General features: G+C 36.5%; 1 protein-coding gene across 1 annotated transcript in view; it reads right to left on the bottom strand.

Moving 5' to 3' along the window:
- Positions 1-522: 522 nt before the first annotated feature.
- LOC109106634 (myotubularin-related protein 11-like) overlaps positions 523-11,879 on the bottom strand; it is a 29,216-nt gene continuing 17,859 nt past the window's right edge. The window contains exons 9-17 of the mRNA XM_042741680.1: positions 11,134-11,222; positions 10,913-11,037; positions 9,335-9,413; positions 8,951-9,021; positions 7,555-7,727; positions 7,049-7,219; positions 5,357-5,572; positions 3,909-4,208; positions 523-2,951 (exon numbers count right to left, since the gene is read on the bottom strand). Coding sequence (XP_042597614.1) covers positions 2,532-2,951; positions 3,909-4,208; positions 5,357-5,572; positions 7,049-7,219; positions 7,555-7,727; positions 8,951-9,021; positions 9,335-9,413; positions 10,913-11,037; positions 11,134-11,222 — 1,644 coding nt within the window. The 3' untranslated portion in view covers positions 523-2,531. The remainder of the gene's footprint in view (positions 2,952-3,908; positions 4,209-5,356; positions 5,573-7,048; positions 7,220-7,554; positions 7,728-8,950; positions 9,022-9,334; positions 9,414-10,912; positions 11,038-11,133; positions 11,223-11,879) is intronic.

Genomic DNA, 11,879 nt, shown 5'->3' with positions numbered 1-11,879 from the left:
CAGAATGAGAGTCCAAACAGCTGATAAAAACATCACAATAATACACAACACTCCGGTTCATCAATTAATGTCTTGTGAAGTGAGTTGTAAGAAACAAGTCTATCATTAAGGTGTTTTATTCATTTTTTTACTTTAAACCTTAGTAAACCATTGTAAGTGAATCATTTAATAGGTTTCATATGCTCTCCAATGCCATAATTGAGGAAAAGCAAGTTGATGCTAAGAGTGTTTTACTTCATAACTGGTGCAAGTGATTTTAACCAAACTACTGGCTTTCATAGAGAGTAGATTCAGTTTGTAATTTGTTGTATTTGGTGTTTTTAATGCCAGATGCTATATAGTAGTAAAGCTTACCTGAGTGTGTATTTATTTTTGTAATGAGTGCTGTTGATGTGAACATTAATTTATTTGGTAATTTACAATTCATGAACTTCTTGTAATGCTTCTTGTAAAGTGCTCATGTTGTAAATATCTATATTTTGATAAGATTCAAGTATGTCAGAACTATTGGGCTCATTTGTCATATATTTTTAATAAGCCAGAATAACAAATGTTAAGAAAACCGTCAAACAGTTGTATTTAGTAACTATAACGTGTATTTATTTATCTAAAATGTGCCAATAAAGGTTGTTATAAAAGAATAAGGAATGAAAAACATGAGAATAGGTAATGATTCGTCCCTGTGGCAGATGCAAGGATGAAAAATACAAAACAACTGGAATCAGTTTCAAGGCACAAGCATTGGGTCATTTCTAGACATGCAAGCAATTCTTGTGCCATCAAATAAACTTTTACTTCAGTTCAGTCTTGTGAAATATGTTGATGCAAGATATTTCAAGTCCATTTCTCCTGCTGATATGAGAGCGAGACAATAGAATGAAATCTCAACACGGTACCGTATGTTAATGTTTCCAGCACCCTTTCCCCGTAGGGGAAATATAAGTAGGACACAAACCTCTGGAGCTACTCTCTCAATTTTAGAACGTCACTGTTGTCATACATTAGTGGCGCAATGCTTTTTGAGGAAGAACGTCTCACAAGAACAGATCTGAAGCCATCTTGTCTTGTAACACACATCACTAAGGAGCTTCAGAGTTTTCCATCAAACCTAAAAGGAATAGTTCACCTAAAAAATGTCACATTTATGTTCTTCCAAATGCTGTTATTTTTTCCTCAGAATTTTTAAATTAATTTTGAAGAGAAAAACAACAGCATGGGGATGAGTAAATAGAGTTTTCATTTTTGGGTCAACTATTAACAGAATGAACACTAATTTGTAGAAAATCTGTCAGTCTTACAAAAGACATCCACAGGAAAGGAAAAAACATGGTCCTAGAACTCCTCTGATTTATAACGGAGAGAGTAATGCGCAGAAGATAAAAATGAGAATATAAACTGTCCTTCAGCATGAGCGCCACTTTTTTTTCCCTTTCTCATACACAAATTGACTTAACTCTCATCACACAATGCTTTTAAAAACACATCCCCGTTCATAATGAAGTAGTAACACTTAAATATCCACTTAAACGGGCAGCATATAAATAATTGTCATATCACTGATGTTGCATCTAATCTACATTTCTCTTCTACTTTTGTATTAATACAAAAAATGCATAACACACTTAACAGTATTGTGCCATTGCTTGTAAATATTAAGAGGCAAGACAGCGTTTTGTATTCTTTGCATTCACCAGGGAGGCTGAAGATTATTGTGTGTCCATCTTGTGGCCGTTCAGGGAACTGCAAAACCTCCTTTGCGTGATAGCAGCCATTTTCCAGCCTTTTTGTTTGAGGAAACACAAATCGCTATTTTACTAGCCTAAGTACCAAGAACTACTGCTACATGCACAAACTACTTAAAGCTAAAACTGTTTCTTGATCAACACAGTTATCAAATCAATATTTTGGCATGAACCTCAGACACATAACATTTCAAATGCAGACATACAGGCTACTAGCATTCTGCTTTGCTACAGTTTTTCATTTTTATTCAAAGTAATAGTAAATTCTGTTGTTATTTAGTCACCCTCATGTCATACCAATCTCTTTTTATTTTCTTTCTTCCATGGAACACAAGGTAAGAAAAATCATCACTGTTTCAAGTTAAATTGCAAGCTTTCAAGCTTCAAAATAAATTATTTAGACTGATTCTGTGAACAAAATCAACTTGCATATTGCTACTTTTATGACAAATTTAGTTTTATTTTCACACAAAATCATGACTTAAGAAGAATATACATTAGGAACAACATGAGGATGAATAAATAAGATTATTTTTAGTGAACTAGACTATCTTATGAAAACACAACAGAGGAAGAATTTCATGTAAATTGTTGATGCTTTTTTGCTAGCCTGTTCTATGCTAAACTTTACATAGCTGCTTATACAAAAAAAAAAAAAGTCCATGTCAATCTGTGCTTTTTCAAGTGCACATAAATATCATGTTTCTATTGGAGTTTCTGCTTTGTACCGTATTTAATTGTTATAGTAACACAAACACCAGAGGAGGGCGTTTCTTTACTTCCCAAAGATCAGTGTGAGTTTCCGGGGCGTTTGGGAAGTTTGGCACTAGGGGAGGGAATGAAACGCTGCCCTGATTGTGGCTCTTGGTGGCCGAACAGAAACGTGTGCTTGCCGTTATTCCTCTGCGCAGGCCTGGACGGATCAGATGCAGTCCACTGGGCTCTGGGAGGGACGGAGGAGAGGGCCGCACCTCGGTTGGACGGCGGCGGCTGTTGTTGAGATGTTCTAGAGGAAGAGGAGAACAGGAAGGTCCCATTGTTGGCGTTCTGGTTGAGGTTGGACTCCAGTCGGCGTGGCTCCTGTCGTTTAGTCTGGTTCTCTGGGCGTCTGTGAGAAGCCTGAGCCAGTTTCTCTCGGAGCTGCTGCACTTCCCAGGCCAGCTGATCTAATGGATGCTGACTGCAGGAAGACGTGGGGTGTGAGAACGCCTACAGGAAGTGGAGAGACGAGAGAGAGACGGATATTATAAAACTGACTTGTTGATTACAAGCCATCAACAACATGAGGATGCTAAATATCATGTTTTCAATAATCAAATATCCATCCATCTTTTTAAACGTTTACTCATTTATCTGTTTAGCCATCTATTTATTTATTCTATCCGTCCATCCTTCCATCTTTTTAGCTGTCTATCTATCCATTCATCTATCTATCTGTTTAACCATCCACCTGTCTGTTTGTGCATCCATCCGTTTAGCCATCTGTCCATCCATCCATCCATTTATCCATCCATTTATCTTTTTAGCCATCCATCCATACAGTACATTTAACTGTTTAGCCATCCGTCCATCCATCCATCCTTTTTTGCAGTACATTTATATTTAGCCATCCATCCATACAGTACATTTAACTGTTTAGCCATCCGTCCATCCATCCATCTTTTTAGCAGTCTATCTATCCATTCATCTATCTATTTATCCATCTGTCCATTTATCCATCCATTTATCTTTTTAGCCATCCTTTCATACAGTACATTTAACTGTTTAGCCATCCATCTCTGTCCATCCATCCGTTTAGGCATCTGTCTATTTATCCATCCATCCATCCATCCATCCATCCTTTTAGCAGTCTATCTATCCTTCCGTCCACCCATCCATCTATCTGTTTAACCATCTATCTGTCCATCCATCCATACATATATCCATCTATCTGTTCAGTCATCCATACATATATCCATCTGTCACCTAAGTGGCTTTCACAGTACATGCAAACTTAAATAAGTTGCACTGATTCCCCCGGAAAGTGATGATTTCTTTTCTTTTCAAGCAAACTATGGATGAAAACCCAGCTTTGCAATTTGTTTTCACTGTATTTTGATGATTTGCATACATTAAATATGCAACCTAGTGGAAAAAACAAAACAAAACAACACCATCACAGTGTACCTGAGCGTGTAGTGCGCCCCGTAAATAGCAGCCCCTCCATACTCTGACACAGGGTCCCAAGAGCAGGGGCAGCAGGGGCTCGTATGGGTCGTGGAGGATTGAGGGGTTCTCTGAGGGTTCAGAGAGTGAACAAGCTCGGATGAGACGCTCGAGTCCAGACAGACTCTCAGATGAAGGAGCCCTGCGGTGGCTCTTCCAGTATGAGCCAGAGTTTCCGCTCCTCCAGGGGAGCAGGTTGGAGGGATGGGAGAATGTGCTACGGGACAACAGGAACACAGAGCCTGGCAGTCCATCACTGTGCTGAGAGAGAGAATAAACAGTATTAACACACTCAGGCTAATGAAGCGGGATAGTCAGTTGACAGTCCAATTAGAAAAATGACCTAAATTTGGCAAAGGTTTATTAGTTGGCCTCATTTTTAAAGAACCTCCCTTTTGATTTCCAGCCATCTAGGGCAGCCCAGAAAACATGAATCAATGATCATTAACCTGACACAAGTAATGCCTGTTAGCTGATAATTAATTTCTCTGTCCTGTAATATCAATTCCCTACTCAATATTGTTCCTCTCTATACAGGAAGAAGGAAATGAATAGTCATATCTGATGCTATTACAGTGCAGTTATTACAGGGACGATCCCTCAGGAGAAACCTGAGATTAAAAGGAGAATTCTCACTAAATATGAAAAGTCTGTAATTGTTTTCTGACCCTGTTTTATGATCTATTATTGTCTTGGATGGTGACTTGTACACTACCATTCAAAAGTCTGGGGTCAGTAAGAAGTATTAATGTTTTTGAAAGAAGTCTCTTAGGCTCACCAATGCTGCATTTATTTGATAAAATACGGTAAAAACAGTAATATTTCATATTCTCATTTAAAAAAAATGTTTTCTATTCAAATGTTTTAATATGTTTAAGATGTAATCTATTCATGTGATGCAAAGCTAAATTTTCAGCATCTTTACTCCAGTCTTCAGTGTCACATGTCACATGATTATAACAACATGCTCATTTACAGCTCAAGAAACACGTATTATTATCAATGTTGAAAACAGCTGTGCTGCCTAATATTTTGTGGAAACATTGATACATTTTTTCAGGTGTTTTGATTAATAGAAAGTTCAAAAGAACAGCATTAATAGTAATACTGCCTAATTTTTAGTGCTGTTTAAAGCTTGGCTGCAACTTTTTACGAATTTTTTTTTTTTTTACCTTATGTTTCACAAAAATAAAATTAAAACAGGATAAGAATGGCATGAGGGTGCATAAATTAAATATATTTTTTATTTTGGGGTCTCAGATTGCCACTAGTAGGATTCAAACCTATAAACTTTTGATTAGCCGCCCAGATCTTTAACCACTGTGCAACATTTCTATTCCTATACAGGACGAATGTATCCTTGCTGAAATGGGACTGTTAGTGTAGTCCTCACAGCAGATCAATCTTACCCAGCTGCGCTCCAGGTTGGTGTTGAGGTTTCCGTTGAGGACGGGTGGAGGGCAGGCGGGTTGGGACACAGGTTGCGTGAAGCGGGCTCGTCTCTGACCGCTGTACTGCAGGGCCCAGTCCCACACCGGAGGGAAAGGTGGGTCCACCGACTCCTCTGGGGCACCCATGGGCAATTCTCTCAGACCGTTCACTGGGGTGTAGCTCTGGGGAAGATGCTGCAGGGAATACAGCACACACTTCAGATCGGTTGTTTTGGCTGGTAAATGAATACATGAATCAGCAAAACTTACAGGCTTGAATTGTTTACAGTCACCATATATATAAATAAATATATATATATATATATATATATATATATGCATAGTTATTTTTATTTATATTTGTTTTTTAGTTTATGAGTTTAATTATAAATGTCTTTTCTGTCACTTTTGCCCAATATAATGCCTCCTTGATGAACAAAAATATTTATTTTTTGAATCTTACTGGTAGTTTATATATTTAAGTAGTTATGCAAAAGGAAGATAATGTTCAATCTTATGATGCCCTATTGTAAAATTAACCCCTAAGGCAAAGACATTGCTGCATTAAATACAGTGCTGTGAAAAGGTTTTTGCCCCCTTCCTGTTTTTTTTTTTATTTTTCTGCATTTTTATCACACTTAAAAGATTCAGCTCATCAAACTAATTTTAATATTACACAAAGATAACGCATGTAAATGCAAAAAGCATTTTTTAAATGATGATTTCATTTATTAAGGGAAAAAAGCTTTCGAAACCTGCCTGGCCCTACATAAAAAAGTAATTGCCCCCTAAATCTAATAAGTGGTTGTGCCACCCTTTGCAGCAACAACTGCAATCAAGTGTTTGCGATAACTGGCAATGATTCTTTCACATTGCTGTGGAGTAATTTTGGCCCACTCTACTTTGCAGAATTGTTTTAATTCAGCCACACTGGAGGTTTATGACCAGTCTCTTTCTTGTTGAATCATGAACACTGAACTTAATTGAGGCAAGTGAGGCCTGCAGTTCTTTAGATGTTGTTCTGGGTTCTTTTATGACCTCCTGGATGAGTCATCTTTGCGCTCTTGGAGTAATTTTGGTAGGCCGGCCACTCCTGGGAAGGTTCACCTCTGTTCCAAGTTTTCTCCGTTTGTGGATAATGGCTCTGACCATGGTCCGCTGGAGTCCCAAAGCTTCAGAAATGGCTTTATAACCCCTTCCAGACTGTTTTGTTTCTCATCTGTTCTTGAATTTCTTTAGATAGCAACATGATGTGTTGCTCTTTAAGCATGCTTTACTTTGTCAGACAGCTTCTATTTAAGTGATTTCTTGATTCAACAGGTCTGGCAGTAATCAGGCCTGGGTGTGGCTAGTGAAATTTAACTCGGCTTTCTAAAATAATGTGGTTAATCACAGTTCTTTTAATGGTTTAACAGGAGGGGCAATTCATTTTTCATGTAAGGCCAAGCAGGTTTGGACAGCGTTTTCCATTAATAAATGAAATCATTATTTAAAAAATTGCATTTTGTATTTACTTGCATTATCTTTGTCTAATATTAAAATTTGTTTGATGATCTGAAACTTTTAAGTGTGGCAAATATGCAAAAAAAAAACAGGAAGGGTGCGAAAACGTTTTCACACCATTGTAGCTCTATTGTAGTTTGCAGCTTTTTGTTTGTGTTTTACAAATACCTGTGAACGGCGACATCTCTCCCTCTGACTGTTGGCCAGGAAGCTGCTGAAGAGTGGAAGGTGCACGCTGTCATGCAGAGCCAGCAGGTAGTCTTCAGTAAGCTGGAAGCGTGCGGGATACTGCGCCCACAGCTGCCATACGCAGTCTAGAAACAGCAGGAACACAGGGGCCTGCCGGAGAGCAAGGTACATCACACAACTCATTTAGAACAATTAAAATGGAAACCAAAGCTTCAAATTCAGCTTCAGCTAAAAAAATTTCAGCTTTGCATCACAGGAATAAATTAGATCTTAAAAAGAATTCAAATAGAAAACAGTTATTTTAAATTGTATCAAATATTTCACAATATTTACTGTTTTTACTGTATGTTTGATCAAATAAATGCATCCTTGGTGAGCCTAAGAGACATTTTTTAAATCATCAAAAAATCTTACCAACTCCAAATGTTTTGATGCATTTTACATGTATGTGGGTTACAGAACAGAGCATTTTCTCTTTCCTTTACCTCCTCTTTATCACTTTCTCTGTGGTAGTTGATGCGACTGAGGAATTTGTGTCCGGCCATGATCCACTCTTTCTGAACCAAGCCCTGAAATCCAGCCACGGTCCTGCAGTGAGGGTCACACATCACCTGCACCAGACTGCAGACCACACAGTTCATGTCTCGATCCTCCGGCTCTGAGGAAACAGAGCAAAACACAATGCATCATCCGAGAATTTCATGTAAGCTTTAAACTTAAAATGAGTGTAAATAGTGGATCAGGGGATTTCATCGCCCTCTCGTGGTGCTTTCTCAGCGTCTCTGCTCAGCGCACATGTGGCGAACAGGTTTTACAGTGATAGATTGATGCGTCAGCCTCATCTGAGAAACTCATTCCTGACGTTATTCACTGGTTGTCAAGAAACACAGAATATTGATGTATATGGCAGGGTAGCTGTGGGTTACGTGGAGGAAAACAAACGCTTTAGAGGACTGTAAAACGAAATGAGAATTTAAAGAATTGAAGGGCACTGCCAGATGTTGGTTTATGGGTTAGGAAAAAGAATAAATCACATCTGTGTGGTATGTTTTAACTTCTGCTAAGAGTGTATCATTAAAAAGAGATTATATCCTGTTGTTACAAACTGCAATCTTGTGTAGTTTAAAAAATGTGATCTCTAAAGATTTTTTTGAAATGCACTTATGCGACAGATTTCTAGTAGTATCAAGATTTTCAAAAATGTGCAACATGAACAAAGCCTAAAACTCACAAATTTAAGATAATATTTACTTCCATACTAAAATAGCTGGTGAGAATGGCAATATACAGTAAAGATTAGTATGAAAGTAAAAAAAGGTCACATTTACACTACTGTTCAAAAGTTCAGGGTTGATATGATTTTTTTTTTTTAAATGTTTTTGAAGTCTCTTCTGTTCACCAAGGCAGCAATTATTTGATAAAAACAGTTAAATTGTGAAATATTATTATAATTTAAAAGAACTATTGAATTTCCACAAAAATATTAAGCAGCGCAAATGTAGAAAACAGTTGCACTTCTTAATATAATTAGGTGGAAACAATTTTTTTGTCACTTTACTTTAATGAATATAAAGTTTAAAAGAACAACATTAACGTAAAACAGAAATCTTTTGGAGCATTATAAATGCCTTTACTGTCACTTTTGATCAATTTAATACATCCCTGGTAAATAAAAGAATTAATAAAAAAAAATAAAAAATCTTACTGACCCGGTGTTGTGCATGTAAAGGACAAAGGTTATATTAATGTCTGAGGTTCTCACTGTATTCAGCACAGATTGGATGTGTTTAAACAGTAAAGACACACATGAATCATTATGTGCTAGTAGTGTACAAAGTTCAGTGTCGGGTCAGATGGCTGTTAATGATCAGTTTGGCTAACCTTGGAGAACAACAGTCATGTGACCTCCTCTGAGCAAACAAGCCACCTCTGCAGCTTTTCTCAGACAGCACCTGTGGAGACACAATCACATCAAACACAGCAGGGCAAAGCACACACAAACACACACAGCGGGATACACTGATGAAGGCAACAAAAAAATACACAACGCTAAAATGAAAGTTAAAGTTTAGAGCATTGAATTGTGAGAGGCAGTATGAAGTGTAGGTAAGCTTTGCATGCTTTCCACAGTATACATACTACAGTGCAGAAAAAGTGGAAGTGGTATGTTGGCCAGAAAGCAAACATTGTCAAAAGAGAAAACATTTTACATGATGCATCCAAATATAGTTATATAGTTTAAAAGATTACTATTTATATTCATACCGAGTATAGTCGAGCCAGCGAGTGCTTTCAAGAGTGGAGAGCCACTTGTCATCAGGTACGGATACAGATGATGAAATATCTGTAGGGCAGAGAGACAAAAATACATTTTATTGACCAACACATTTTAAAACTTAATAATAACAATACTGGTCAATAGCGACATATAAGCATAATACATAAACATGAATCTAAAATCATTTTACATAATAAAATACAATTATATCAAACTCCAATTAAAAAAAAATGCCACGAATGTGGCTAATAAATGCAAATATGAATATATGCACATTCTATATAAAATACAATTATATCAACTCCAAAATAAAAAAATAAAAAAAATCGCAACGAATGTGGCAAATAAATGCAAATATGAATATATGAACAGTCTATATAAAATACAATTAAAAAAAAAGCAAAATAAATAAATACAACAAATTTGGCTAATAAATAAATAGATATAAATAACTTTAAATGCACTAAAAATGCACATTTCATATAATTAAATTTAACTATGTGAAACAACACTAAGAAAACAAACATGCAACAAATGTGGCTAATAAATAAATATTAATATATAACGCACAATTTACATAACATTTAATTATAGCAAACACCACCTGCATAAACTGTTGAAATGAAACACTTATTTAATTTTACATATTAAAAACGGTCCAAAAATTATTAAAACAATTACACACATATATATATATATATATATATATATTATTTATATATATATAGATAGATAGATAGATAGATAGATAGATATAATAATTATAATAATAATAATATTAATATGTTTGCACAGCCCATGACAGGCCCAATCTCACAATGGCTGAAATTTCATTCTGTTAATTCCTGTTAACTCAGAACCAGTTGAGATTTTCCAGTATTTTTTAGCATCACACAACAGACAATAGAAAAATGCAGCATACTAAAGAAAAATGTGAGAAACAAAATCTGGTCAGCCATAGTGGGACTGGGCGAGCTGCTCTTTGAACTCACAGCACTATGAGGAATGTTCCGGGCCAGTGTGGCTTCAACCACAGAAGGAATGTGAAGCCAGACAAAACAACAAGACTGTATCTCTGTATGACTAAAATCTTTTCAAACAACAGAAGCTCTTGACCTCTGCACACAAAATCTTTAAATCCACACCCAAGTCTCAAAACAGCTGTTGCACAAAAAAAAGTTACAAATTTAACCACAAAAGATAAAAGACATTATTCTGATTCCAAACATTCCAATTGTTCAATTCAAAATGTTCAAATTCAAAGTACTTCACTCAAAAATGAAAAACATCCATGTAAGTCATACAACAGGTTTGTGTGAAGAACAAACTAGTTTTATGAAACTTTTAAAGAGCTGATTTGTTTTTTGTGGAAAAATGATTCCTTTAATATGTCCTGGTAAAAAGAGCTTTTTTGGATGCGAATGTGCTGCTGCACCCATCAAGCTCGCCTGGCCAGCATCTTCAAGTAGAGTTTGTTGGAACAGCAACAACCTGTCTGGAAATTTAAGCTGGCTTTGGCACCAGGGAATCATCAGGCCATCAAAAATCAACTAAAAATGACCCACCGCCCAGACAAAGTGTCCGGAGTCTCGTGTGAGCCAGCTGGATGTCTGCAGGTGACGGCATTTCCTCTCCCAGATCCACAATCACACACAGCTGCTGTCCACCGAAGAGCACCAACTCCAGGTTCCTGCAGATCACAGACGACAAGAGCTCTGTTCAGTAACGAATGCTCAACTGCTGCTAATGAACATCTAATTTATCTAGAAAAAAACTCATGACAAACCTGATGTCGTCCTTCTCATGGTAGATGTTATTTTGGAAGCTGGCCATTCGTAGTAAATCACTGCCATGCGGATGTCGCCAGCACCAGCGCTGAGGAAAGTTAAATTACATATTATTTGATGTAAAAACGCTTTTGACATACAGTATTACAAGCTGTGCTGTAAAAAGGTATTTGCATGCATCTTGATGTCTTCCGTTTTTGTGTCTAATCCATACCAAATATGTTTAGATCTTCAAATGAAATATAAAACACATGCAACCTGAGTAAACACAAAATAGAGTTTTTAAAATGATAATGTTATTTATTGGAGCAAAACCGTTATCCAATACCAACGGTTTAATTTCTAAAACAATTTAGTATAAAATATACACAAAAACAGAAGAAATCAGGAAGGAGCAAACACTTTTTCACAACACTGTAATTTACCCAGAAGATGAATATTCATGCACATTGAAGCTATTGAATGCCTTCAAAGTTCATATGAACTACTCTTACGGTGATTTTATGTCTTTTTTGGAGCTTGACAGACTTGTTTTGCTGCATGGAAAAAATAACACCATATACTTTGGGAACTATTACTAACTATTCATTTAAGGACATAAACAGCATTCACAATACTTGACTTTGGTCAAGGGATAATTCACCCAAAAATGAAAATTCTTCATGCCATCCCAAACCTGTATGACTTTTTCTTCTGTTGAACAAAGAAAGATATTTCAAAGAAAGTAGAAACCGAAGTTCCACAG

The sequence above is a fragment of the Cyprinus carpio genome, chromosome B16, assembly GCF_018340385.1.
Source record: "Cyprinus carpio isolate SPL01 chromosome B16, ASM1834038v1, whole genome shotgun sequence".
Lineage (NCBI taxonomy): Eukaryota > Metazoa > Chordata > Actinopteri > Cypriniformes > Cyprinidae > Cyprinus > Cyprinus carpio.
The sequence above is the reverse complement of the archived record's forward strand: the minus strand, read 5'-3'. Positions and strand labels throughout refer to the sequence as shown.